The sequence below is a fragment of the Suricata suricatta genome, chromosome 6 (genome assembly GCF_006229205.1).
Source record: "Suricata suricatta isolate VVHF042 chromosome 6, meerkat_22Aug2017_6uvM2_HiC, whole genome shotgun sequence".
Lineage (NCBI taxonomy): Eukaryota > Metazoa > Chordata > Mammalia > Carnivora > Herpestidae > Suricata > Suricata suricatta.
This window is the reverse complement of record NC_043705.1, coordinates 19,123,245-19,150,425: the sequence shown is the minus strand read 5'-3', so window position 1 is coordinate 19,150,425 and position 27,181 is coordinate 19,123,245. Positions and strand designations below refer to the sequence as shown.

Sequence of the window (27,181 nt, the reverse complement as noted above, 5' to 3'; positions counted from 1 at the left end):
GCACAAGCACACACAGAGCCAATGGCTTCTTCACAATAGCGAACCTAAGAGACACTGTGTAGATGATCAAAGCTCTCATCTCCTCTTAACGCTGAATTTGTCTACTGAACTGAAAGTGGTTAGCAGGTGGAAAGGATGATCACAGGATTTTTAAGGCAGTCAACCTTCTCTGAACAATGGTGGGTACCTGTCATTTTGCATTTGTGCAGACCCACAAAATGAACAGTACTAAGAATGAACCCTAAGGTAAAGATGACTCTGGGCCGTAACAATGTGTCCATGCAGGTTGTCAACTGTAACAAATGCACCACTCAGGTGGGGATGTTAATAATGGGCAAGGTTGTGCATGTTGGGGAGCAGGGGAGTATCTGGAAATTCAATTTTGCTATGAACCTAAAACTGCCCTAAAAAATAAAGTCTATTAAAAACGCACACACAGGGGCCCCTGGGTGGCTCAGTCAGTTAAGCATCCGGCTTTGGCTCAGATCATGATCTCACAACTCCTGAGCCCTGCATCGGGCTCTGTGCTGACAGCTCAGAGCCTGGAGCCTGCTACGGATTCTGTGTCCTCTCTCTCCCCTTCCCCCACTCGAGCACTGTCTCTCTCTCCCTCTCTCAAAATAAACAAACATAAAAAAAATTTTTTTAAACAAAAAAACAGACTTGGGCTGGGTCAGACTGAGAGCTGGGACTGTGGAATGGCATTCCTTCTCTGTGCCTCTTTCTGCCTAGTCTGAGAGCTCTTAGGTACAGCAACCCGTTAGGAGCTAGAAACGTTCTTCGTTTCCAAGGACTTTACACACCCCTTCTTTGTTTCTTCTCATCTGGTTACTCCTTTTCCACACTTGAGTCTTCATTTTACTGAGTCATTATGTCACCATTTTCTTCTGAGATTTCTCTTCACATAGAGATGTCATTAGAAAGTCCATTAAACACCATATTGTTCACCTTTTCCCTCCTTTTGTGAACAGTTGTGAAGGTTAATCACTCCTAATGTGGTTGCCCACATTTGTGAGATAAATTTGTTTAAAGGATGTCATCTAGATCTTTCAGGTTGGTAAAACTGGTTTTGCAACTCACGAAGGAAAACACTGGCTTTTCTCTTGAATTATTTGTATAATTGCCTCAATTCTTTGCTTCCCTTTCCTGACAGGTGCAGCAGATTTGGGGAAAGAAAAGAAAGACCCTGTCGGGTCTTGTAGCTGGCTTCCCTCCTTTATTTTTCGCTAACTCCGTATTTCTCTGCCTCATCAACAGCCTCCCCATGCTTCAGATAGGACCCTGTGATGCCGTCTGATAAAACTTTTCTTTGCAATCCATTATTCCACAGTTGGATAGATTTACACTGCGATGGATACATGAGAGGAAAGTTAGGATTGTATTTGTTTAATGTGAGCGAGAGAGAAAACTCTACTGAAGCTTTTAGTTTACTGAAAAACGGGTGAAATTCTTAGACGTGCCACTTAATGAAAATATATAAAGATCTGTTTGTGAAGAGTGAGCTCAGATTAAAAGAAGAAAAGGAGGGGTGCCTGAGTGGCTCAGATGGTCAAGGGTCCAACTCTTGGTTTTGGCTCAGGTTGTGATCTCACAGTTAGGGAGTTTGAGCTGGGCACTGGGCTCTGCACTGACAGCCTGGGGCCTGCTTGGGATTCTCGGTCTCTTTCTCTCTCTCTCTGCCCCTCCCTTGCTCACTCTGTATCTGTCTCTCAAATAAATAAACTTTAAAAAGAAGAATAGGAAGTATTTTCTACTCATCATTTGATCATTACTTTACTTCCAGCAACGTTATTAGAAACAGGAAAGTGGAATAACTGGTGAGGTTCAAAATCTCTTTGGGCTCAGAGGGAAATAAAGGTTAATATAGTATATATGAAATGCCGACAAGTGATTGCGGCAGGAATGTTGCAAAATAGAATTTATAGGCATTTTAAGAACTTCTATCTGAGAAGAATCAGTAAAAGCAGAAATTGGGAGGTGAAGGGGAAATAACCACCATCCTAGATCATGCCCGCCCTCCTATTTTCCTACTTCTAAAGACTTCATCTTTGCATGCAAAGTGGGAGATGCCAGGAGAAAAGGCATGAGAGATGGGAAGAATAAAATCATTCTAATGTTTTTCTAAACACTGACGTATCTGCTTTAAAATCTATGGCTCTAGGGGCGCCTGGGTGGCCCAGTCGGTTGGGTGGCCGACTTCGGCTCAGATCATGATCTCACGGCATGAAGTCTTGTGAGTTCAAGCCCCTCGTCGGGCTCTGTGCTGACAGCTTTGGATTCTGGGTCTCCCTCTCTCTGCCCCTTCCCTGCTCATGCTCTGTCTCTGTCTGTCTCTCAAAAATAAATAAACATTTAAAAAATTAAAATCTCTGGCTCTAATCGAAACCCAGAAGTCATCCATTCACCAGAATATACAGATTTTCAGCTGTTGGGCAGACATAACAGACAGATACCTTTCTGAAAAATAACCCAATTAGATGCAGATGTGGCATGGCAAAAGGAAATACCTACAAACCAAAATTCACACAGGATAGGAGGATTCTTTAAGGGAATCTACAAGACACTTCAAATTAGTTTTACCAAGGGGATTTTCCAGTCTCAGATTTTTTAAACGGCTTGAGATAATAATTCAAATACCATACAGTTCACCCATTTAAAGTGTACCATTCGGTCACAGTGTTTTCTACTAAACTTTTCTATCTCTATGGATTTACGTGTGCTGGGCATCTCCTATTAATTGAGCCCTACAGTATGTGGTCCTTTGTGATTGGCTTCCCGTACCTAGCATAACATTTGCAAGGTCTAGCCTCAGATTTTATAGAAAATGTATCTTAACCATCCTTGCTATTACTATATGTATTTTTTATTTCCTCCTGATAGCCTCCTTAATATACAACTCCTACTCATTGTCATTCTCTGGTGCTTACACTGTAGGCCTATTCTAGGCACTCTAATGCTCTGTTTGTGGGGGCACCTGGATGGCTCAGTCAGTTCAGCATCTGACTCTTGATTTCGGCTTGGGTTATGATCCCAGGGTCATGGGATGGAGCCCCACATTGGGATCCATGCTGAGCATGGAGACTGCTTAAGGTTCTCTCTCTCTCCCACTGCCCCCTCCCCTGCTTGCTCTTGCTCTCTCTAAAATAAGATTAAAATATTAATGTTATTTTTGTGTGTACACCATCTCCATTTTAGAAAGAAGGAAAATGGTGCACGGATGTCAATGGTTCTTTTTCCTCTTAAAGTTTTGCCTTTTCCCCATCGCAGTCTATGAGCTTTACTCTTTCATTTTGATGGAAATCATATGCATGTTGATTTTTTTACATTGTCTGAATGTTTTTCCATCTTTGCTCAATATACATCCTTTACTTCCTTTAAGCCTATTAATTTAATTTGGTCGCTTTCATGATTCTGCTGCTCTGCAACTATACAATTAATTTTTTAAATATCACATTTTGTGCCCGAGGTCACTTTTGCTAACCAGTGTCTAAGGACAAGTTACGGCTTCTCAGAAGCCAGTCAAATCCTACTGCCCACATTCTTAAATTTTCAAAGCTCAGAAAGTTGAACTGGACCCAAGCAGTGTCTCAAGACAATTTAAGGAAATGCCCTAGAATAGTGTTTCTTCCCCTCAGATATGTTTGAGAATCTGATAAAAGCTTGGGCGCTCGCCCCTGAAATGCACGGACCTCCCAGGTTTTCAGAAGCCCGGCACCCTGCTCAAAGGACCCCTGATCTGGAGAGACCGTGGTACAAATTGCAAGAGAACATGTAGGCTTTCCCAAGGTGTCTCCCTTAAAATGTTTTTTTAAATTCTTTTTACTGTTTGTTTATTTTTGAGAGGGAGACAGAGCATGAGTGGGGGAGGGGTAGAGACAGAGAGGGAGACACAGAATCCGAAGCAGGCTCCAGGCTCCAAGCTGTCAGCACAGAGCCCAACGCAGGGCTTGAACTCAGGAACTGTGAGATCATGACCTGAGCCGAAGTCAGACGCCCAACCGACTGAGCCCCCCGGGCGCCCCACGCGTAAAATGTTTTAAGCACGAAAAGTAAGTGAAATTTCTCAGCACTTGGCTGCAAACTCCCTCTTCCATGAGGAGGCTGCATTATAATTGTGTGGGTGCCACAACAGTGGATATGATTTTCTAGTCTGGAGGGGAGCGTTAGGGATTCAGTTATGTGTATATGCAGGACTGAGCTAGGTATTAACTCAGGCTCTTCCATGGTTGGCTTGGTTCTGCACGGGGACATAGTGGGGGCACATGTCTCAGGATCACTCAAGCTAAAAATGTGTGTGTGTCTCCCAGAGGGAGGAGAGCTTTCCCACAGGACAGCAACTGAGTTCACCCAGCCCGACTCCCACTTGCCCTTCCATAAACGCCAGTCCTTGATGTCATGAGCTTTGTCATTTGAACTGTTGCCCCTACCCCTTAAGAATGTCTTCCCTGTAGGCAGCTCTGTGAGCTTTTGTAGCAAAATGGTCTATAAACATTGAACATAATCAAGAAAAGCGATGCGAGCAAATGGAAAACATGGCCCTCCGCTTCATATCCCACCAACGCCTATTTATGCCTCATATTCTAATATTCAGGGCTCTATACCCATGAAGGATATGCAGAAAGTCCAGAGGAGCAATAAAACAGGTGGCTGGGTTGGTTGGCCTGGACAGAAAGAGGGAGACTCTCTAATCTAGATCTGAGGAGGCTCAGGAAGGACATGACTGAAATCTTAATAATCATGAAGAGCTCAGACAGTGTGCACACGGAGTAGGTAGTACCATCTGAACTGCTTGCGTGCTGCTGGGCTAACTTTGAAGTTTGAGGACAGGGCATTTCAAACAAAAATAAAGAGGTATCAGCACATGAACTTAGGCCGTTGGCTCAAGGGGAGCCTTCAGAGGCGCCAGATCCAGCCATTGCTCAAATGCATCACACGTCAGCAAAATCAGCCTGGCCGTCCTGTACAGTTGGGGTTCTTTGGGGCAACAAAACACTGGAGTGTAGGGATTGTGACTCTCAAAGTTCCTCTGTTTCCGTGGTTTCATGGTTTTTCCATCCAGCAGAAATCTTCCCCTTTCTCAAAGTGCCCCCATTCTTCCTTATTTCAGGAGCATGTGGCCCTGGTGAGACGGTGCCTTCTGTCCACAGTTCTGCACATGCGCCATGTTTCACTGCGCCCCCTCCACCACACTTTGCCTCGGGAGTTCTCGCACCCCCAGCCTCACTCCCTCTGAGGGCCACCGATTTTTAAATGGGGTCCCGTTCTGAGGACCTGGTTTTGAATTTGATTTCTCTTTCTATTCCTTTCAACCTCCCCAGTGGTCAAGCTAGAGATTTGTTATCCTTGTTCCCATTATCCATCATAATCTCAGCTTTTGCCCAGGGTTCCAAATGGGGCTCCCACTTGGTCCACTGTCTGGGCATCTTTTGCCCCATGATCCTGTCCTTCTGCTGGAAGTCATTATTCGAAGCCTACGGCCCACAGCAGGCCCGCAAAGGGGGTGTCTAATGCCAGCAGCTGTACTGGCTGCAGGGCAGGGGGCCCCAAAACAGACAAATGAAGCAGGACTCAGGGACCTGGGGCTGCTGGCGGTGTCCTGTTGAGAAAGACTACACAGTGTGAAAACCATTGCCTCCCAGAACAAATCATCTCCATTTTTGGCACTATGCATGTCAATTACCGATTTCTTCTGGAAATCTCTGTTTTCTTGCCCTCCGTCCTCTCTTGATCCTGTCTCTTTATGTCTCTGGCTTCACATTGATCACATATGCCACATAATTCTGCACTATCCTCTCATATTCCAGATAAGCAGTCTCCATTTGGCTGTGATCATGTCTGCACAGTGATGATCTAAAATAATTAGAGCAAAATGATCCCCATTGTGCTTATATCTGAAGTTGTGAGTGAATCTATGAAATCATTTCGCCGTCTAGTCCTGCTGTGCTGCTCATGTCTTCTTTGGAAAATTTCAAACCGTTGGTGTGGGTGTGTGTAGCATTTGTCTTAAATAACGCCAGCACCAAATTACAGGGTCTCAGATACAAATACGGTATTTATGAAGCATTATAGCCCATTAATTGGCTTATTGGCCTAAGTCCTCCAGGGACCATCACAAATCTCCAGGGTGCCCTTGAACGTGACTTATGCTTCAGCCAAACCACAGCTGTGAATGTCAGAGCAACTGCTGTAAGCATACGTCTGTGGCAAAAAACAGTACTGTGTTTGGCCAGTGGAGTCAGGGTGAGTGGTCTTCATATATCTACATAGGGATGGATTTCAGCTAAACCCGTCCTGTTTCTATTCAAAGTGATCCTCTGAGTCAGGGGGACATACATTCTTCTTCAGCTAATATTTATCAAGCACAAATTAAATATTTCAGGAAACAGGAATTTTATAACGGTGAACACACCAGAAGACTGTTATTATGTACTAAGAGAGCTTACCTGCTGGGGAGAAAGACAGAGGATAAACAAACCAATAAATCAAAAGGTTATTTCTGATAGTGAGAAAAGTTACAAAGGAAGAAATACGTTGTTATAAAGAGGAACTTGGTGAGAGAGTGTGTGGTGATTTGTGAAGTCCTCTCTGAAGAGTGATCTTCGAGTAGAGGTGTGGCCAAGGAGCTGGCCATGGGAAGGAGAGTACCAGACGGAAGGGACGAACGCCTGCAGAGGGCCTCAGGCATTTCTGAATCAGGAAGAACATGGAGAAAGAAGGAGCATTGCTAGAGAGAGCAAAGGGACCGGATTCCGGGTGCCTAAACGTTGCCGGTGCAGACCCACTGGCAGTCTGTTGAAGCCTGTGGCTCCCTTCTCAGATCATGTTTTTAACTACATACAATTTTAAAAAAAACAACGTAGGAATGCAAGGACAACCCATTACATTATAACACAACCATCAAAGTATGGAAAAGACAAAAGTTGTGATATAAAATCTAAGTGCTTCTGTAACACATTTTGTGGCAGACCTAATAACCAACTATGAAGGAGCAGTATGTCTGGATGTCTGCAACAGTTTAGTGGGATGGGAAATAGCTGTGATTTTTTATTGATTGCAAAGCCATAAGTGCTGCTCAAACCAGTAAGATCTTCTGCATAACTCAGTAAGGTGCCAGATTTCAATTAGAGGCTGTGAAATTCCCCCAAATCACAAATCCCGTGAATCCTATCCTCGGACCGCTTGGGGGTCTGCGGAGCCCAGGGTACAAACACGCAGGGCCTGTGGGCCGTGGCAAGGCGTTAGACTACATGCCATGGGGAGCTGCCAGGGAATTTTAAGCAAGAGAAGTGATGTCATCTTGCTGCTGTGTAGACACTGGATTCTAGGAAAACAGGAACAGGAGGGTGAAGAAGCATTAAGTGGCTCAGGTGAGAGATGAGGCTGGCTTGGAAGAATAGTGGCTTTGGAGAGAAAGAGATGTGAGCGATTTCAAGATGTATTCCAGAAGAACCAATAGAACCTGCTCATTGGTTGCATATGGGGGCTGGGGGGGAGGGGTGTGAGGAAGGATGGGGCTGAGGGTGTAGACCAGAGCCACCAGTGTTGGCGCTGCCGCACACTGGTGTGTGACAATGTGGGCTGGAGCTGGGTGAGGAGGTGACCTCAGTTCCCCATTGCAGATCGTGTCAAGTGTAAGATGTTGCTTGCACAGATGGAGAGACGTTTAGGAAGCAGCAAATGCACAGCCTGAGCTCAGAATAGCACTGGGCAGAAAGACAATCTACACACTCTCTAGGTGAACCTGATGTTTTAAACAGAAGTGGGAACTTGAGCCAAAGAGAGATGGTCTCGTACCACTCCCTCGAAGCTGCACCCCCTCCCAGGACTCTTATTATTTTACTACCCTCAGAGAGGTGAAAAAACTTGATGATGGTCACACAGCATTTGGGGGAGCCAACTGGGGACTCTAGAAGCGGTTTCCCATCTCCTCTGTCTACTTCCCCAACCTGTAGGGGCAAACAAATTAGGATCAAGATTTCATATAGTTATATGCAAAACAGATATAATATAGTAGGGCATTGTATGTTCATTATTACACTTTAACTAAACATTCTTTAATGTTTACTTATTTTGAGAGTGAGAGAGCAGCAGGAAGGGGCAGGGAGAGGGAGAGAGAGAATCCTAAGCAGGCTCTGCGCTGTCAGCGACATGGGGCTCAATCTCATGAACCGTAAGATCATGACCTGAGCTGAAATCAACAGTTGGACGCTTAACTGACTGAGCCACTTTAAGCATTTTTTTAATAAAAAAAATTTTTGTGAGATTTTATGTAGTGCAAAAGCAAGCTGAAGGAAAGAGTTGAACAACATGAGGCAGGAGATCTCAAACCCTGACTCCTCTGCCATGTAACCTTGAACAAGGACCTCAACATCACTGAGGTTTAATATCCTAATTCAAAATGGGAATAACACCACCCGGTATTATTAAATACAGCGAACGTATCTGGCATGTAATAGGCACTCAGTACATATTTTTAGTTGAACCAGAGTTGTATAATTTTTAAATGGGCATCCAATATTGTCTCGTCCTCTTGTAGTTCAAGTTTCCCAGGTAGGAAAAAAAAGAGAGTAACTGTGACTAAAACAGCATAAAGGACCTTGAATAATTTAGTGGAATTTTTATGCTATTTCATGACCTATGCAGAAACAGATGGCATTCCACGATTATTTACATCTTAGAAAAAACACTTGAACAGAAAATACAGGTTTTATACCTTATAGCAACAAAACACGTGTAGCTATTTCTCTTGGAAACCTACAAGAGCAAAATGTTCAGGAATACCATCGCCCATCCAGAAGGCTGAATGCAGTGAACCTCAAGACTTGATGTCTACCTACCAACAAAAGTGTCTCCTTACCAGACAATTTCATCGCTCTAACTAATGTTGTAAGATCATTTCTGGTCAGGGCTCCTGGCATCTAGATGTTCGTTCATTCATTTTCATTAAGCATCGACTGTGTTCCAGCACTGTTCTTGGATTGAGGCATACAAGAATGAACAAAGATGAAGTCCCTGTCATCATGGAGTTCTCATGGAAGTAGGGAGCCAAATGTTAACAAGTGAATAGACAAATAACTAAAGAGCGTCTTTTCAGACCATGCCATGTGCTCTGTAGAAAATAGAGCTAGGTGGGCTCTGTTTATAGGTTCAAAGCGTGTTTGCAACGCTAAGCTACACTTTGAACTGAGACCTAAGCGATCAGAAGGAGCCAATCATGCAAGAATCTGGGCAAAGCCTGCCTCCCATATGGGAACAGCCACAGGTAAAGATTGAAAATGAAGGGGGAGAGGTAGTAGGAGACGCAGACAGAGAGGTAGGCAGGTGTGAGGTCAGGTCTTCTTGTAGTCCTAGATAAAGAGTACAGACACGATTCTGACCACTGGAGAGCCATGAGCAAAGGATCACAATCCTGATTGATGTATGTACAAGGTCTCTCTACCTTGTTTTGGAGCTGGACTGTAGGGAAGCCAGAGTGGAAGCAGGGAGGCTATTGCCTCCCAAGTAAGAGATGATTGTGGCCGGAAATGGCAGCAGTGGACGTGGAAAGAAGTGCACAGACTCCAGATACTTATTGAAGGTGGTGCTGATAGGACTTCCTGGAGGGCTAGGCATAAGACAGAAAGGAAACGGATGGTTGAGTGACTGGTGATGTCATTCACTGAGATGGAGGAGACGTGGAGAAAAGAGAGGTTGTGAAGTGCTAAATCAAGAGTTCTGTTTCGGACAGATTGAGTTTGTCTGTTAGTCATCTAAGTGGGGATGTTGAGTGGGCTGTTGAATATGCACATCTGGAGCTTTGGAGAGAGGCCAAGGCTAGAGAAGGACATTTTAGGATCACGTGCAAATCCTCTGTGAAGTCTTCATTTGAGACACATTGATTTGAGCATTGTCAGCATCCAGTGATGGATGTCCCGACCCAGCATCTCCTCGGCTCCCCAGCATCGGAATTTCTTTCTGTGACCCTTCAGCTCTCCTGGCAATTATTTCACAGATTAGAGTTCAAGGATTTAAGGCACTGGTAGGAATTTGTCTGTTTGCTTTTGTTCTCTGTTGTCTCCAGTTAACTGAAATGCATGTTTTTCACGTTTCATCATTATTTCTAAATCATGGAAAGGACCCATAACCTACCCTCTGATCACTGCACTGCCCCTTGCACTTCGCCACTCCCCAGGCAAGCAAGACAGCTTACTTTAAAATGAGTTGGGCTTCGAAAATAAGACCCGTCCCAAGGAAGGTAAGCCCTTGGTTAACAACTCTGCCAAGGGTCAGATTAACAGGAGACACGCGAGTGGATAAACCCACACGAGACGACACCGTGAACCCATACCTTCTTTTTCTCTTTCCTCTCCATAAACTTGTGATGGTCATACCAGTTGTTATCCCTTCTATCAGTTTCTCCCATTCTCGTGAAGGTTTCTCATTAAGGAGATTCATGGGGAAGGCTGTAATCGATCAGAGCTATTAGCCGCCAGAGTGTAATCTGGTTCTAGTACAAAGTGACCTGCATGCTGTTCTGTCTACCTTGAGGATTTTAAGCCGATTAACTCGGAGACTGGGAGGCAGAATCTAATGTCCTAGAGCACTGCACCCCCTTCGCCTCTACCCCCCAGGAAGGGCTTTAACAAATTGACACTGTAATTACATCCCAACCCACAGTCAGTCCACCTTGAAAGGAATCACTGGTGCCCGGCTCACCTTGGATGTACACTTACGGCCCGTGAGTGATGCTGTGTCACCGGTGGAATGATACTTTCGTTCCCTCTGCTGTCTCTGGCCCAACAGTGCTGATTACCGTGGGAAGGCGGTGGGGGCCGTGGGGGGTGGTGTCTGCTTTGTTTAGATGGTTGGTTGAGTGGTTGGTTTTTGTACCTATTTCCAAGGGCCGATTGATCTCATGGTTCGGGAACGCGTTAGTGATGGGAATGAGATCGCCACAGGAAAATAGGCAGCTCGTTGCCAGGGCTTTTAATGGCACAGTCTCTCTGCTTTATGTTTCTGATAGAACCAGAGAACAGAAGGCAAGAAGGGTGCTTGGGTTGCTGACAGATCCCCTGGAGGCCAAGTGGGTGAGCTGGCCAGGTGAGAGATGCCAAACAAATTAGATATTCTCAGACATTGGCCTCAGCTTTCAAAGCGCAGCTAACCCCCAAATGTAAGAAGAAGACTAATGTTAAACCAAAGCCTCATCCTTTTTTTTTTTAAACATTTATTTATTATTGAGAGACAGAGACAGAAGAGGGACAGAGAGAGAGGGAGACACAAAATCTGAAGCAGGCTCTAGGCTCTGAGCTGTCAGCACAGAGCCTGATGTGGGGCCCAAACCTACGAACCGTGAGATCGTGACCTGAGCTGAAGCCAGACGTTCAACTGACTGAGCCACACAGGCACCCCTAAACCCTCATTCTTGAAGAGGAAGACATTCTTGAAGACAGAATAGATTGTTTTGGAGCCCAGTCTTTAGAGCTAGAGTACATGGATCAGAGCCAACGCCAAACTTCTACAAGATATTTAACTTCTCTGTGCCTCAGTTTCCCTTTCAATAAAATGGTGGTGATAACAGCACCACCGCTTTCAAAGATTATCAAAGAGTAAATCAATTACTTCATGTGGCATATAGAATAGTGCTTTGCATTTTATAAGGTGTGAGTCAACATCGGCTCCTGTCATTGATGTAACATTGGAAATGCTGCATGTGTGAGATGGGTTAGAGAGGGTCCAGCGCAGGTCACGTGGCAAGACAGACACACAAACAAACCTGCCATCCTGCCGAAGCCTGCTCTTTTATAGATCTTTGGGAAACAAAGATACTGTATGACTCCTCAGAGAGGCAGAAGACATAGAAGAGCAAAAAATCAAATTGAACAATAAATGAGATCAACCTTTTGTCTGTTATGAATTATGCCAAAATGAAGCTGAGATTCATTGCCCACAGACTGGACCTCATTGTGATTTGGTAAGAGAATTAACGTAGAACAGAATAGTAGCCTAAGCATATTTTATGAAGTTACCATGATACAATCCTGGCCAGCCAATCCTTCAGCTACCTGATGAAACAGTAAATCAGCAGGATTTACCGTATCCTACCTCGCTGAAAGCTTGCAAAAAATCTAGTGACTGCACGTGCGTACACACCACACACACACACACACACACACACACACACGTGCCATTTGGTGCAGAAAGAAAATATAAATATGGAAATCAAGGAACAGCAAAGTGAGGCTGGTTTGAATCCCACCTCTACCACCCACCTGCTGTCTATCCTTAGGTCAGTTATTCTTTGTTCCCTAGTGCCTGCATCCGTAAAATGGGGATAATGTTGCCACGGGCTTCACAGAGTTATTGCCAGGACTCAGTGAGACAATGCATAATAAACTCAGGTTCCGAGCACTGAGCTTGCTCCAGACAGCTTTCAGAACCTTTTTTTTTTTACTTCTGTAGTTTGCTAAGCACTAGCTGTACAGCTCCCTCCCCGACTCTCGCTTCGCTTCTCTCCCTATCTCTCCCTCCCTCTTTCTCCTAATGTTTTAGACACAACTGTAGTTACCCAGCGAATCCATGTTCATTTTAGAAAAGCAAGAAAATACACACAAAGTGAAAAAAATTCATGATTCCACCACCAAGAATAGCCACTGTTTTGCTGGGTATCCTTCTGGTCTTTGTCTGTCCACTACATGTTTGTAGGTGTAAATGTCCATGTGAATGGAACTATCTCATTATATACACAGGATCTTACTACGCATTCTGTCCAGTAGAAGTTTTCCTGCTCAACCGTATGTCAGTAAATATAAAATGTCCATTATCGTTTGAAATTACTCTATGTTATTCTGTTCTAAGTAAATTCCACAATTTATTTTATTTTCCTAATTTATTTAGACAGTCCCTTCTTGCTGGAAATTTGAGGTGTAATCAAATTTTCTCTGTCATAGTCTCGGCTTGTATAAATATCCTGTTATCAATCTACCTGGATACTGTGACAGACATTCTTACAATGGCAGAAGACAGGTGTTTTTTTTTTTCTCAGCAACAGATACTACCAATGGTCTTGTTCACGGAACTTAACATTTATGTAAAGATAAAGGATACTTGGGATTTTGAAGAAGTCACCGATTTTTACATAATGCTGCGTAGGGTGTAACTTCATACATGGGCACCTGGCTGGCTCTTGATCTCAGGGTTGTGAGTTCAAGCCTCAAGCTGGACACAGGGCTTACTTTTAAAAAAAGAAAAAAAGAAAAACAACTTCATATTTAAATATGACCCAGCAGCAAACCACATAAAGAGTAAGCTGAGCAAATTTATATATCACTCAAAACCCAGATTCTGCACATTAACTATAAATATATATATTTATATGTATATTTATAAATACACACATATACATATATGTGTGCATATTATTATATGTATACATACAATATATACAGATATATACATTTAATAACATATTCACATATACATTTCTAAATAGACATATATTTATAGTTAATAATGTACAGAATCCAGATTTTGGATGATCATATACATACAAAAAGGCCTGAAAAATTTTAAGAATAAAGAAAATCACAGGCGCCTTGGTAGTTTAGTCAGTTAAGTGGCCAACTCTTGATTTTGGCTCAAGTCATGATCTCACAGTCCTGGGATGCAGCCCATGTCGGACTCCATGCTGAGTGTCAAGCCTGCTTGGGATTCTCTCTCCCACTCCCTCTGCCTCTTCCCTGCTAATGTGCTCTCTCTCTCTCTCTCTAGCTCTCGCTCTTGCTCTCTCCAAATAAACAGTTAAAAGAAAATAATATAGAAAATCGAAGCACAACTAGAAACTGAGAAACCGGGAGCCAGCAATAGTTATAATAACCATGCCTTTGTAATTTATCTTACACCAGACAGAGATAACTAGTGATTCATAATTACCTCCTTCCACACCCGAGTCATTTCACTGGATAATGTTAAGGGCCACATAGATAAGTAAAATACTAAATTAGTTTTTGTAAAATGCATTCCCAATTCCCAAGCAGCAGAAAGTGGAGAAACTCCTTCCCAGTGAGGTCGGCTTGTCTGCGAATGTCCATCGCGTATTTACCGAGAATCTCCTATGTCCCAGCAAGCGAGGCCAGGCTTCCAGATCTGCTATCAGGGAAAACCTGCAAGGGGACTGACTCAGGTTTCAGCAATTCGAGCAACATTGTTTAAGGATCTGGATTTCTGCATGTCTTGCCATTTTAATATTTTTTGAGTATTTTACTGATAGGACCGCTGAGCAAGAGTGGGGAGATCTGAGTCCCCTCTTCAGCTTGACCTCCCTATCACCTGGAGCAATCATTTAACCTTGCTGAGCCTCCATGAAATTAGGATAATCATACCCGATTTCTACTCTCCACCTCACAGCGATATTCCCAGTATTTAGGCACGAAAATGTTACTTAATAAGAGCTCTTTGAATTTCTCTGAAGCTGCTAGATGTGGCGGGGTCAATATCATTTGCACTTGATCACTTAGGCATTTATGTGAAATTTCTTTTATAACGCTGTCTTTATATTCACAGACAAGTCACCTCTCCATTTTTGAGCTGAGGTTGACTTCTTTCAGCATCTCAGCACAATAGTAAGGTGGGTTGTCTCCGGAAAGTGTTATGTTGGGCGCTGTGGGTCATTTAATATTGGCCCCAGGCAAACATGCAAGCAAGGAAATGCACCTTTCAGAAAATCTCTTCCGTGCCTTTTACCACACCCCCCATCTCCTTTGCTCACTCCCTGTGGCTTTGGCTGGAACTTCCATTGCTCTGTCCTCGCCTGGCTTCCTCTGCCTCTTCCTCCTGCCCTTGACCGTGGCCTTCCCTTTACTCCCCGCTGTGCACCATCTACTCTCATGTCCCCTGTCATGCTGTTTTCTCTCCCACCAATGCTTCTGTGGGAATTGCAGCCCTGGCCATGTGAAGTGGGGGCCCAGCAGCCCACTGTGCTCCCACTGGGGGCCAGCCCATAGCACTGCTAAGTCCCCATTTGCTTATGGAACAGGATGGAAGTCCGACTCAGCCAGCGTCTCTTGCCACTCCTATCCCAAAACTGTGTTCAACCCTCCCTCCTCTGGACCATTTGGGCGCAGCCACCACTACCTGGGGTAGTGAGAGGGGGTATCTGGGGACATGTTCCAATGCTCATCTGAAGAAAAGCCACCTGGCCTCATTAGTGTCATGCACCGACAACTGTACGTAAGTGTGACTTTTCCAAGAATGGATTATGGAGAACATGTCAGCAGGCATTCAGCAATTCCCCAAGTGGGACAGCAACTCTGTTTCCCCTTCTATAGGCATTCTCCTCTCTGGTCATTCAACAACCACAAAGTTTCGCCCACCCTTTTTGGGGCTCACTCAATCAAGAGGGCAGCACAATTAAGATGTGAGGAACCACCCTAAGGAGGAGGTCCAGGGTCCTCACACAAGGAGGGGCGTCACTGAGTACATGGGGTCACACGAGTCTCATTCTGTGGGGCATCCCCAAAACCACCCTCAGGCTCCATGACTGACTAGGACTCACAGGAATCAGAAAAACTCTTTTACTCTCGGTAACAATTTATTACAGCAAAAAGACACCAACTAAAATCAGCGGAGGGAAAGGGTGCATGGATGGGGTGAGGTCCAGAAGAAATCAGGTGCAAGCTCCCTGGTGTCGCCTCCCAATGATGTCACACAAATCTGCTTAATTTTTCCAGCAACAATTTGTGACAACACATACCATGCATTGTCAACCCAAGCCTTGGTGCCCAGGGTGTTTATTGGGGTCAGTCACATAGGCATTCAGCGCCTGCATGACTGACCTCAGCTACTCAGACGGCAGCCCCCCATGGTGAACATGGGTGTTCAGCATAAATCACACTGTTGGCATAAACTATTTCATTACCTTCTTACCAGATGGCCCAAGGCCTCAGGTGTACAAAGACACTCGTAAAAGGCAAAATATTGCCAGGACTCAGAGCTCATCTCTGAAGAGCCAGTCTTGAAAACAGGTCTTTTAGGGAAACACGCCTTTGAGCAAGCCAGGCCTGCGGAGTTAACCCTTTCCTGCAGACACCTCCCAGGGCCAAGGTCCTGGAAGGCTTTGGCCACATGACGGTACTTCTTTTATCTCGACTATTACTTTCCGGAAATAATATCCTCTCTACCTTCCCACGAAGTCACTATTTAAAATAATAACCATTGTTTCAAAAACAGCAGGCCATCTACAGCAAGGACACTTTTCAAATTATTGTTTTTATCATCATCACTACTGTCATGTTAAATTACCACTGTAGTCACTGTAATCCGGGGAGGCTGGGCTTGGGAACAAGCCGTTAATACTTTCCTTGTGATCTCAGCACAGGTCACAAGTGCCTGTTCCCAGTTTCTGAAGACGAAGACAGCCTGAGGGTAGTGTGTCTCCACTCAGCCCTGGCATTTAACCCTGACCTTGCGTTTCTCTCTCTCTCTCCCTTTTCCCACCCTTGCAGTGGCTCAGAAACCCAGGTCCCCAGCATGAGAAGCGGACTCTGTTTGGAGACATGGTGTGCTTCTTGTTTATAACTCCTCTGGCCACCATCTCGGGCTGGCTGTGCCTGCGGGGCGCCGTGGACCACCTGCACTTTAGCAGTCGGCTGGAGGCCGTCGGACTGATTGCACTCACTGTCGCACTCTTCACTATTTACCTCTTTTGGACACTAGTAAGTATGGCTGACTGCCCCCGGGGGGGGGGGGGGCTCAGAGCAGCTGGAGCTGGCCGCCCCAAGGCTGGTGCAGACTTCTCTCTTGTCTGTCGCACGTCCTGTTTGCCCCGTGGAAGACAGACCTGCAGGTTCTGGTGAGAGGTCTGACACGGTGTATTACCACATGGGTGTGCGTGTATGTGCGTGTGCGTGTGTGCATGTACACATAGGTGTGCTGCTGGGAAGAGCAGATCAAGTAAAGAAAAAGCCCCAGCTTCTGAGAGCCATCAGTCAAACACACACATCCCAGACATTTCTCCCCTTGGCGTTCTAGGGCTCCATCCGTTATGAGAAATGGCATTTCCTTTCTCTGGTTTATGTTCCTCACTTTTGCTGGGATTGTAGTATATTATGAATGATGCACTTGGCCGCCGCTGCTGTCACTGCCTGCACACATCATGAATCCTCCTGCTGCTTATCTTCTTCGTACTTCCTGACGCAGCCTAAAGTCTTTGTCGCACGCGGGGCTGCGCTTCGCCTGATGATTATTCTCTGTGTCGGGATATTGACTTGGCTGCCCATAAAAACACTAATGTATCTCTCTGATATGCTGCCACCAACAAAAACCACTTCCCAATAAGTATGCCTGCTGTACATGAGGAAGAATTCTTAAACATCTCTGTTCTTTCCATTCACGGAACTCATGAAGTGACTTGATTGCTTGGGCACCAGTTGGCATGGCATTGATCTCACGCATTATGTTTCCCTCTGGGACCCGCAGGGAAGAGCGTCACCAGCCTCTAGCACAGTTTCAGAAACCGGGCCCCCTGCTTCCTGGCAGTGCTCTCCTGTGCCTGCTCATTTCTAATCTGAACACGTTCCATTGTTATTTAATATGTATTTCCTGTCTGGAGTGTCCTATTCTTATGTCCCGTAGCACAGTGTCAGCATGTGGAAGCTTCTAGCGCTCACTCATGCTTTGTTCCTTTGCTCTGTCTTCCAAACCCAGTCCCACCAGCTCCCATTCTCAGTTCAAAAGAGGAAAAGAAGGGTGGAGGAGGAAGAAAGGAAAGGAAAAGTTTTCCTCAGGGAAAGCAAATGACACCCATCTTAGAAGATGGGGGGGGGGAGGTGGGAATGGGGGAAGGTGCCTGCATGGGCTCCTTCAGGGGAGTGAGAACATACTCTATTCCAGAAATGATGCCCGGAGGCAGTGCTGCATAGTGAAGAGCACATGCACTTAGAATCCAAAGGCCCTGCGGTTGGACCCAAGATTTAGCACCCTAATAGCTGTGTAACTCTAAACAGGGTACTTACCCTCTCTGATCAGCCTTCCCCTTATGCAAAAAAGTGGAGGAGCAGGTGACAGTCCCTGGGTCACTGGGCTGCTGTGAGGATTAGGCGAGGTAACTTCCGGAACGTTTATCAGAGCACCCAGAACAGACACGGGACTTTCTTCCCCCGGATGCCCAGCCATCCCCAAGATGCAAAGCAGTTGGAGGGAAGGAAAAGCACTCTCTCCCCTTTGACTGGTGTGAAACCGTGCTGCGGCACCCCGCAGCAGTACTTACCTGAGTCTAGACTAACTCCCTCCCTGACAAATGCTGCACCCAGCAGCCCTGGCAGGAGCCGTAAGTCAGGAGCTGACAACACGTGGAAAGTGCCCTGCGGCAGAAACCCATTGTAAACAAGCTGTCAGGTTTCGGGAGACTGTGCTGTGAAAGTGTCTTAGATAAACAAACACGGTGTCAGTCCCAGCCGGCTGCTCAGAGGAGCCTTCCTGAAAGGGCCTCGCGGGCGCAGGGAGGGGACACGCAGCCTCCTCACCATCTCGGACTCAGCCGGCCTGCCTTTGCAGTCCGTGCATGGACCCGGCGCAAGTCAGGGGAGCTGGGCCTTCCAGAAGCTGCCCTGCGGGAACCTGTATCTGAGACCCCGGAGGCCAGGGTGCCAGCCATCTCCCCCGAGAGCCCTGGGAGAGGTGCCCAGGAAACGTCACTGTCCACATCACAAACCACTTGGGCTCCACGCACAGACCATCAGAAGCCAGATGAGAGCAGAGTCTACACTCAGCATTAGGAAGTCATCCAGAGTGGCACTTATAATTAGCCCCTGTTTAGAGGTAGGAGAGCAGAGGTCCCAGGACGCAGTGGCCCAGGAAGCCCCTCGGTTCACCATGACGCTGATGGAACCAGCATCCAGCACAGAATCTGGTTAAGGCACAGAATGGAATGAATGAGCAATCTGTCTCCTCTGGCTGGCTCCCAGCCCTGTGGGGTCATCATTTGAATTCTCCTTATAATGTGGGGAAACCTTCCATAGGATGCTGTCCAACAAGGGTCCCCAGGGGCTGGCTGAGCCGAACGCAGCCCAAATAGCCCGCAGTAGCCCGAGGGGGTTGATTGTGACCCTGTGCCCAGTCCTGCTCTGCGTCCCATTTGCTCACAAACAGCCCACCTCCGAGGTACAGCCAGAGATCAGGGAGTCGCAGCCTGTTTCTGGGAAGGTGACTTACAAGGCCCTGGCCCCATCAGCATGCCTCCATCACACATAACCTCTGGAGCAAAAGGGCAGAATAAAAAATACATAATGAGATTTCCCAAACCTTGCCGTGACTCTACAGCAGACCTGAGGCCACAGCCTGTCCCCTCCCTGACAGGGAGCAGTGGATGCTGATGTATTCTAGCCCTCCTCGCCCCATCTGTGTGACCACAGCTCTTTGTAGGATCTTGCCCACAACAGGTTAATAAATATCCTTTGGACAAAGAAATGAATACACCTCAAGAAACCCATCCAATACGGAATAGTATTTTTAAAATAGTGGCCCTGTGCTCTTGCTTCCTCCTCTGTCCTTAAAGTCTCAGACATTTGGGCTGCCAGGGTGGTTAAGCATCTGACATGATTTAGGCTCCGGTCATGATCTCACAGTTCATGGGATCAAGCCCCCAATCAGGCTCCGTGCTGACAGCGTAGACTCTGCTTGGGATTCTCTCTCTCTCCCTCTCTCAAAATAAATAATTAGGAAAAAAAAACCTCAGACATTTAAGAAACATCTAAAGGCAGTTCCTACTGTTACAACTGCTACAGCTTCTTTTTAGTTTGTGTTGTTAATTTTCCCATCACTGCCTGGTTTTTTGGTTTTGTTTTCCAAACCAAACCTCCCTTTTTCCTATTCTGTCCCACTGCAGGGAGGGAGGTTCTTGGAGCTCCAGGCCCAGGCTCCACATGAACCCAGGGCAACCGTGAACCTGAGGCCCCGTCTGCATTACGCCCAATTTATTTTATTGGCCCCCGATAAGAAGCCATCTTTATATGATGCTTTCTTCTTATTGATTAAATTTGCCCGCAGACTGTGATAGTTAACAGCAATAAAGACGGATTAATGCATTGTAAGATCTCATTTGTTTGTCTGCACAAGCGGCTGATGTTTGCACCTCCTGGCCACAGCCCAGGAGGCCCGCTAAGTTGTTGACTCCTGGGCTGCCTGAAGCAGACTGCTTCTCAGGCTGGAATGCATCTGCGAATCACCCGGGGATCTTGTTAAAATGCACGCGCTGATTCCTTAGGTCTGGGTGGAGCCCCAAATTCTGATGTTCTAACAAGCTCCCAGGAGATGCAGCCTGATGCTGACCCCCAGCCACACTGAGAGCAAGGGAAATAGCCCTGGTTTTCTCCTTTCCCCTCAGTTCCCCTGTGTCTCAGAAGGAGCGTCACAGAGCTGTCTTCCTTTCCATACTTAACACATCAAAAATCACAGGCTGAGAACACAAGTGCGTGTGAGGTGCTGTGCTAAGGGCTTTCTGTGCACTTGGAGATATCACCCTGCCCATGGTGCAGATGAGGAAACTGAAGCTTGGGGGTGGTGAGCAACCCTCCCAAACCTGGAGCCGCTAGGCAGAGGTGGGATTCAAGCCTGGCATGGCTGGCCCGAGAGCGCAGGGCCTGCTCCCTGCGCCGGAGAAGTGCTGTCTGCATACACCCACAGTGACCTCTCTGCTTCCTGAGGTCCAGCATGCACTGCTCTTTAACACACAGAAGGGTCTCTTTTGTTTTTTAAGTGTACTTATTTATTTTTGAGAGAGACAGGGACATCATAAACAGGGGAGGAGCAGGGAGAGAGAGAGAGAGAGAGAGAGAGAGAGAGAAATCTTAAGCAGGCTCCCTGCCATCAGCACAGAGCCCAACATGGGGCTTGAACTCATGAATCCGTGACATCATGACCTGCATCGAAACCAAAAGTCAGACACTTAACCGACTGAGCCACCCAGGCACCCCAGGTCTCTTTTTTGTTTTTTTGTTCGTTTGAGAGAGAGAATGAGCACTCCGCACTCCGGCATTTGTGAGAATGAGTGGGGGAGGGGCAGAGCAGGAGAGAGAATCCTGCTTCCCTCCCCCCACCCCCAACGTCAGGCTCCCTCCCAGGAACACTGAGATCATGACCTGAGCCAAAATCACGAGTAGGACACACAACAGACTGAGCCACCCAGGCAGGCCCAGAAGAAGGGTCTCTTGATTTGAAACTGAGCTTTCCTATCATAGTCCCAGATTCCCATCTTCCTGGACTATGAAAGCTCTTCATTAAGTACCTGTCTGCATTCTGCTCCTTCCCTGCTCTTGGCCCTGGGCAGCCTGCGTTCCAACCTCTGCCTCTCTCACATTCATGAGTAGCACCACGCAGCAGCAGGACAAAATAGATACATGAGTATCGAGCTTAAAATAAAAAACAAAACCTGATCCACTTTGGCATGTTCAGGGCCTTTTGGAGAAAAGCACATCTGTGTGAGTTTAGAAGCTTATTTTTTCATATCCAAATCTCTCTGGCACTCAGCCTGTGGCATCTGCTTTCTAGCCTCAGAAATTTGAGCTAGCGGCCTTGAATTTCATGATCCTGCCAGAAGACCAATAAGCCCTTTCTGATCAAGGGCCTGTGTTCTCCTCTGCTTCCAGAAACACCCGAGTTCCAACCATAGGTCAGCCCTCTCTCTGACCACCATGGACTTGGTGCCGGGATTATCCCCCACCCACCCTAGATAGTTAAACAGCCCATACCAGTAATGTGTCAGCCTGGCTCACAGGCACTTTCCTTCCCAGCACATACCTCGTCATCCGGATGCTCTCAAACTGGAACCTACCCCCACTGTTAAAGACAGTTTACGCATCTTCAAAAGCACAGACTCTAAAATGCCTGGGCAGTCCATCAGTGCTGTAAGCCAGCCTTCTCCACAACAGATGTGTCTCATTCCAGTGTATTTACATGGGAAGCAAGTACTTTTCGGCACAGCAATGCCACAATTGGCCATCAGTTTACTGCTCATAATGTTGTGTATGCTATAAGGGAGACTTGAATCTGAAGCAGTGTTGCAATCAGAAAGCGTAGGATATTTATTCACTCAGCAGACTCTACTGAGCAACTTCCTAAGTTCCAGGCACGTGCTCGGTGCTGGGCATGCACAGGCGAATACAACTCAAACCCTGCTCTCAAGATGCTTCTGGAGCAGGGAGAGAGAGAAACAAATACCCTGATGGACAGAGAGCACTTGATGCTATGCTGAGGTAGGAACAAAGGCATTGCAGGAGCCCATGGAAGTTGAACCTACTGCAGGCTGGGGCTCAAGAATAATGTGTCAAGGGACCTGGTGCCTGTGCCAAAGCGTCCCCACTGGAAGCCATAGGACACTGTAGCTACAGGCAGTTGGAGATCACTCAAAAGAACCAGCTAGTACAGTTGTACGGGCTGTGCCTGGCACAATTTGAAGGGTACACTTCCTATCATAGTCTGATTGTTGAATTGTGCAGGGTCCAAGCTGCAGGAGGATACATGATGCCCAAGCATCCCTCTCATTTAACCTGAAGACCAGAAAGACACATCGCCACCTAGGCGAGGGTTCGCACTGTGCCTACTCTGCCCAGCTGCTTGGGGCCAACCTCCTTCACAACCTATGCTTTGGGGCCCAAACACTACTCTCCCAAAACTAAATTCAGACGCCAAAGGAACCTCATTTCCTACTCATGTCCTAATTCATCCAATATGAAGGGGAATGGAGGAAGCCACCCAGGGAGCCCGGCCTTTGGGCACACGTGGGTGTTCTCTGGTTGGTCCCAATCTCCCAACCCTCAGCGGCTTGCTAGAGTCGTTTTGCCCACGCGGCTTGCCCCACAGTACCATTGCCAGCTGTTCAGAGCTGTTGTCAGTGACGTTCTCCACTCCTGGGTTTGATTCTCAGCTTCTGCTTACATGAAACCTTCCCTTATTTTTCCTCTCCTGACCCCAGGTGTCATTTCGATACCACTGTCGACTGTACAACGAATGGCGTCGGACCAATCAGAGAGTGATTCTCCTCATTCCAAAGTCTGTCAGCATCCCTTCTAACCAGCAGTCCCTGCTGGGCCCCCATTCTGTCAAGAGGAACTCAAAGGAGACCATTGTTTGATGCTCGTGTGGTTGGCCTGTGGGCTCGTTGCTTGGGGTTTTGGAAGTCTCTGCACTGGGGCCATGCACTGAGCCACTCCCGGCCCCTCCTGAAGCCTGGGCCTCAGAACACCCAGAGCCGTGTGAGCGCATCGCCCCAGCCACGGACTCGGCCCGAAGAAAGCAGATGCTGTTTGACTTCAAATCATGGATGCTGCAATCACGTGATACTTCCTCAGCTGCCAAACATGCTTATTTAGCAGATACTACGTGGAATTTTCTGAACACCTCTTTAACATACGAGGAAGGTTGTCCTGCTAAAGATGCAATTCAATGCTTCCTTTTTTATTACTATTTCAAATATATATATACATATATATATTAAAGTCAGATGATAATTACAATCGAAAAGCCAATATTAAACCTGGTTTCTTGGTTTGGATGGGTCTGGTTTGGGTTAGTTTCCTGGATTCTACTGTACACCCTTTGGGGGTAATTTGATAACTTGAGTGGTCTTTTTCATTGCCTTCTTCTCTCTCACTCAAGGGGACAGTGTAACGGCTACAGACCAAGGCATATTTGAAGGATGTTTTGTACTAAACTTCATTTATTCCATTTTTAAAGGGGAAAAAAGGCGTGGCAACTCTCCCTACAGTGAGCTGTTTATTTAAATTTCATTAAAGAGGGGAAGAAAATTATGGTGAGAAGCACGCTCCTTTCGAATTGTTTGGTACTGCCAGCTGATAAAAGCTATTTTCTAATAATAAATATCCAGTGTGTGAAAGACAAACCCCGCTGATTGCAATATTCTTTTTTTTTAAATTATAAAACCTGTGAAGTTTCCCCAAAGTAGGTTTTAAAAAGAAAAAAAAACAGGACAAGCAAAAATGGTTGGTGTTCTTACTCCTGTCTCGTTTAGTGCATGTCTTAATTCTGCCTTCACAAGGAACTGGAGGATCATTAGACATTTCTAGGAACCCTGGACCTGTTTTGCATATCAATTAGCATTCCCATTGCTCAATTGAATTTCTAGCTTGACAGGTAGATGTGGCAAAAAACCTGTCCTAGCAGCCTATGGCCCCTTTGTCTGATTAAAAAAAAAAAAAAAAAAAAAAAAAATGCATGCCACACAGTGCCTTCCCCCAACCATGAGCCAATTCAGTCACGGGCTGAAAAAGACCTTTGCTAAGGGCTTCCTGTCCCTCTTTTGTTCATCACTGTGTAAACGCTCTAAACTGCACCCTGCGTTTGTAGCCGCTGACACCACAGGGCACAAGTGTCCTCTGAGGAAAGCTCTCGCTGACTCTGGCTCCCCTGTGCGCCTGCCCACCACTTACCCATACGCTGGAGGAGAAGGCGGAGCCCAGCGTTGGGGAATGCTTAAAATATGGATTTCTAGAACATGACCCACATTCTGAATATCGCTCCAGCATCTGCCTTATGCTCCCCGACTGGGAGAGCGAAAAGTGCAAAGAAACAGGAGGCGAGGAGGTGAACGATTTTTGTGTGCAGATCGATCAAGCTGATGCAAGTGTCACCTTTGTCTGCCGAGCCCCACCCCCACCCCATTCACAGACTGCTCCCCGCGCCGCCTGGGGAGGGAAACAGCTGTACTGCTCTCCGCTGCACAACTCAGATGTGCTTTATGGCTGGTGACAATAGATTTCCTCCCCACCACGCTTCACCTCGACACTCCGTTCCAGTAACTACGCCCTCAGCCCTTCTGTTTGCTCAGCCCTGCTCATCCCTCCAGGCTGTCATTAGCGGCACCGCCATCAACCGTTTCTTAATTGACCTTTTTAAAATGCTGGACACCACTGGCTGCACGCAGCTGTCACACATTAAATTTCCAGAGCCAAGAGTCCAACTTGGTAGCTTGTGAACTGCAGCCCTGTAATAGATTGGATAAATAACATCCACCCAGCCCCGGTCCCTGAACTGGCAGGTTAACCAGCGACACCTCTCAGTTGAATGGCACACGTAATCGTGAGACCAGCCCTTTTATCCTCCTGGTTCTTTCCATGAATTAAGGAAGTGACAGACTCCCAGGATCATTTCCTGTTGAGGTTGGCTGCCGAGAGTCCCTGCCATCTTGGTTCATGAGATGAGATACAGTGACTCGAAATATCAAAGGCAGACAGGTGCCCAGCAGCTCACTGAGCCCTGCACCGGGAAGGTTGGCACGTTGGTACTGGGTTTGTGCCACACGCCTTTCCCCCATACTTGCATCCCCGCCCTGGGAAAGTAAAGCCGAGTTCAAACGCAAGGAGTAGAATGCTTGTGGGGTGATGGGCAGGATGTTCCTGGCAGCCCAGAGTAGCATCAGTGCCTCGCTTCCTGGGCCACCAGCTTGGGTCCTTTGTGAGAGACTCTGAGCTCCAACAGCACCAGCGTGCATCTGAGATCCTGAAAGTTGTTCATCCACTCTTGGCCCTTATGACATGGTTCAAGGTTAGGGAGCAGCACGTGTACAAGGCACCAGCCAAGGGGCCAGGGGCAGGTGGGGACTGCCATTCAGGCTCTGTGTCTGTCACCAAACTGAGCTGCACCTGCCTGGAGGGAGTGCTTGTAACTAACTGGTGCAAAGATGCTGCACACCGCCAGCCTTGAAATCTTGCTTTGCTTCTTTCTTTTTGAAAAGTCAAGAATGAAGCAGGGAAAAGAATGAGGAGGGGCAGGTAAAGGATCCTGGGGGTTCACGTCTTCCCTTCCATCAGCTTCTTCAATAGCCGTCTCTTCTGCCCTCTTTGCTGTACCCTGTCCTAACCATTTGTCTTAAGGATATTGGGTAGAGACAAACATGTGTCACGGTGAAGCCAGGGGGGAAAGGGACACCTGAGATAAAGCCAGTGTGTTCTTGCCTGCCCCAGGTATGTGTGTGTATGTACATGTTTCTGTGTGTTCACATCTGGGGAATACAAAGAACATGGAACATTCACACGAAACTCTATAGCTCAGAGAACTGAGCAGAAGTTCAGACAAGCTAGAAAATTCAGTGACATGACTTGGAAGTTACTTATATTTGTCTTTCATGGCCTGGGTCTCCCCCTTCCTGTGCCTGAGTGCCACGGACTGTCACTTTTGGCTGGGCTGAAGCCACAGTTACTTTGTTAGTGAAAGTAATTCATCTGAGCGCACAGAGTAGCCACAGAGGAAATGGAAGAGAAATAGCAACCTGCCTACTGCACTCAGGCCGGTGGCCAGCTGGAGGCTCCACTTTCTCCCCAGGACAAAAACTGTGTCCTCAGTCTCTCTCTCCAGGGAAAATCCCAAGGCTGAAAGAATCTGAGGATAAAAGATATCCAGGAAAGGAAATGCTTCCTTTCCTTTTTGATTTATAATGTTTCCAGAAGCTACCCCGAGGTTAGCCACATAAGCTCTAAGTCCTACAGCTGGAAGAGATATGCAGGTGGTGATTCTGAAGCCATTAATGGGATAGGAGGTGGGCCTGTGGGTAGGTACAGAGTTCAGGACTCTTTTTGGACCAGATGTCAGGACACAGATGCACCTGGCTGGACACCATCCCTCCTGACCAAGCACATGGAGGGTCTATGGTCTGGCAGGCTGCTGCGTGAGGCCTAGGACTGTGGAGGCTGGAGTCAGGAGAAATGCATACTCTGACGCCATGCCTGGGCAAATGTATGGTCTCTGCAAAAGGAGTCATCTGCAGAAATGCACGGGCCAGTATGTTCTACCAGCATCTAGTGCCTTGGATTTACAGAGCTCTCGGTGTCTAGGGATTGGCTCTGGGATACATCGCCTTTCCCTTGCCTTTTAGTTGTTGTGGGGTGACTCCAACTCTTGCTGTTTAGTTGCTGTTGGGTGACTCCAACTCTTGATTCCCAGTTCAATAGAGCGGGAGAGAACCAGCCATGAGTCAGGTGACTGAGTCAGGCTTGAGCCTGGTTCTGCAGTGTCCCTGCTGCTGACTGGACAAATGACCCCATCTATTTCCGCCTCCATTTTTTGCCTCTATAAAATGAGGGCAATACCTACCTCAGACAATCCCTGTGAGATCATTGGTAGGGCTTAGCTCCCAATAGTTGATGAATGAATGGGAGCGCCCCTCCCCCCACCTTCCTTCCACTCACTGTGGCTG

General features: G+C 46.8%; 1 protein-coding gene across 5 annotated transcripts in view; it reads left to right on the top strand.

Moving 5' to 3' along the window:
* Positions 1-27,181, top strand: part of MARCHF3 (membrane associated ring-CH-type finger 3) — a 167,290-nt gene that overhangs the window by 118,525 nt on the left and 21,584 nt on the right. For 3 of the 5 annotated variants that reach the window (XM_029941818.1, XM_029941821.1, XM_029941819.1), the window contains exons 4-5: positions 16,482-16,691; positions 19,862-20,066. In XM_029941818.1, the coding sequence (XP_029797678.1) occupies positions 16,482-16,691; positions 19,862-20,029 (378 nt within the window). In that variant the 3' untranslated portion in view covers positions 20,030-20,066. Of the gene's footprint in view, positions 1-16,481; positions 16,692-19,861; positions 20,067-22,945; positions 23,873-27,181 lie in introns of those variants that run through there. The other 2 variants (XM_029941822.1, XM_029941823.1) reach the window with 2 other exon arrangements.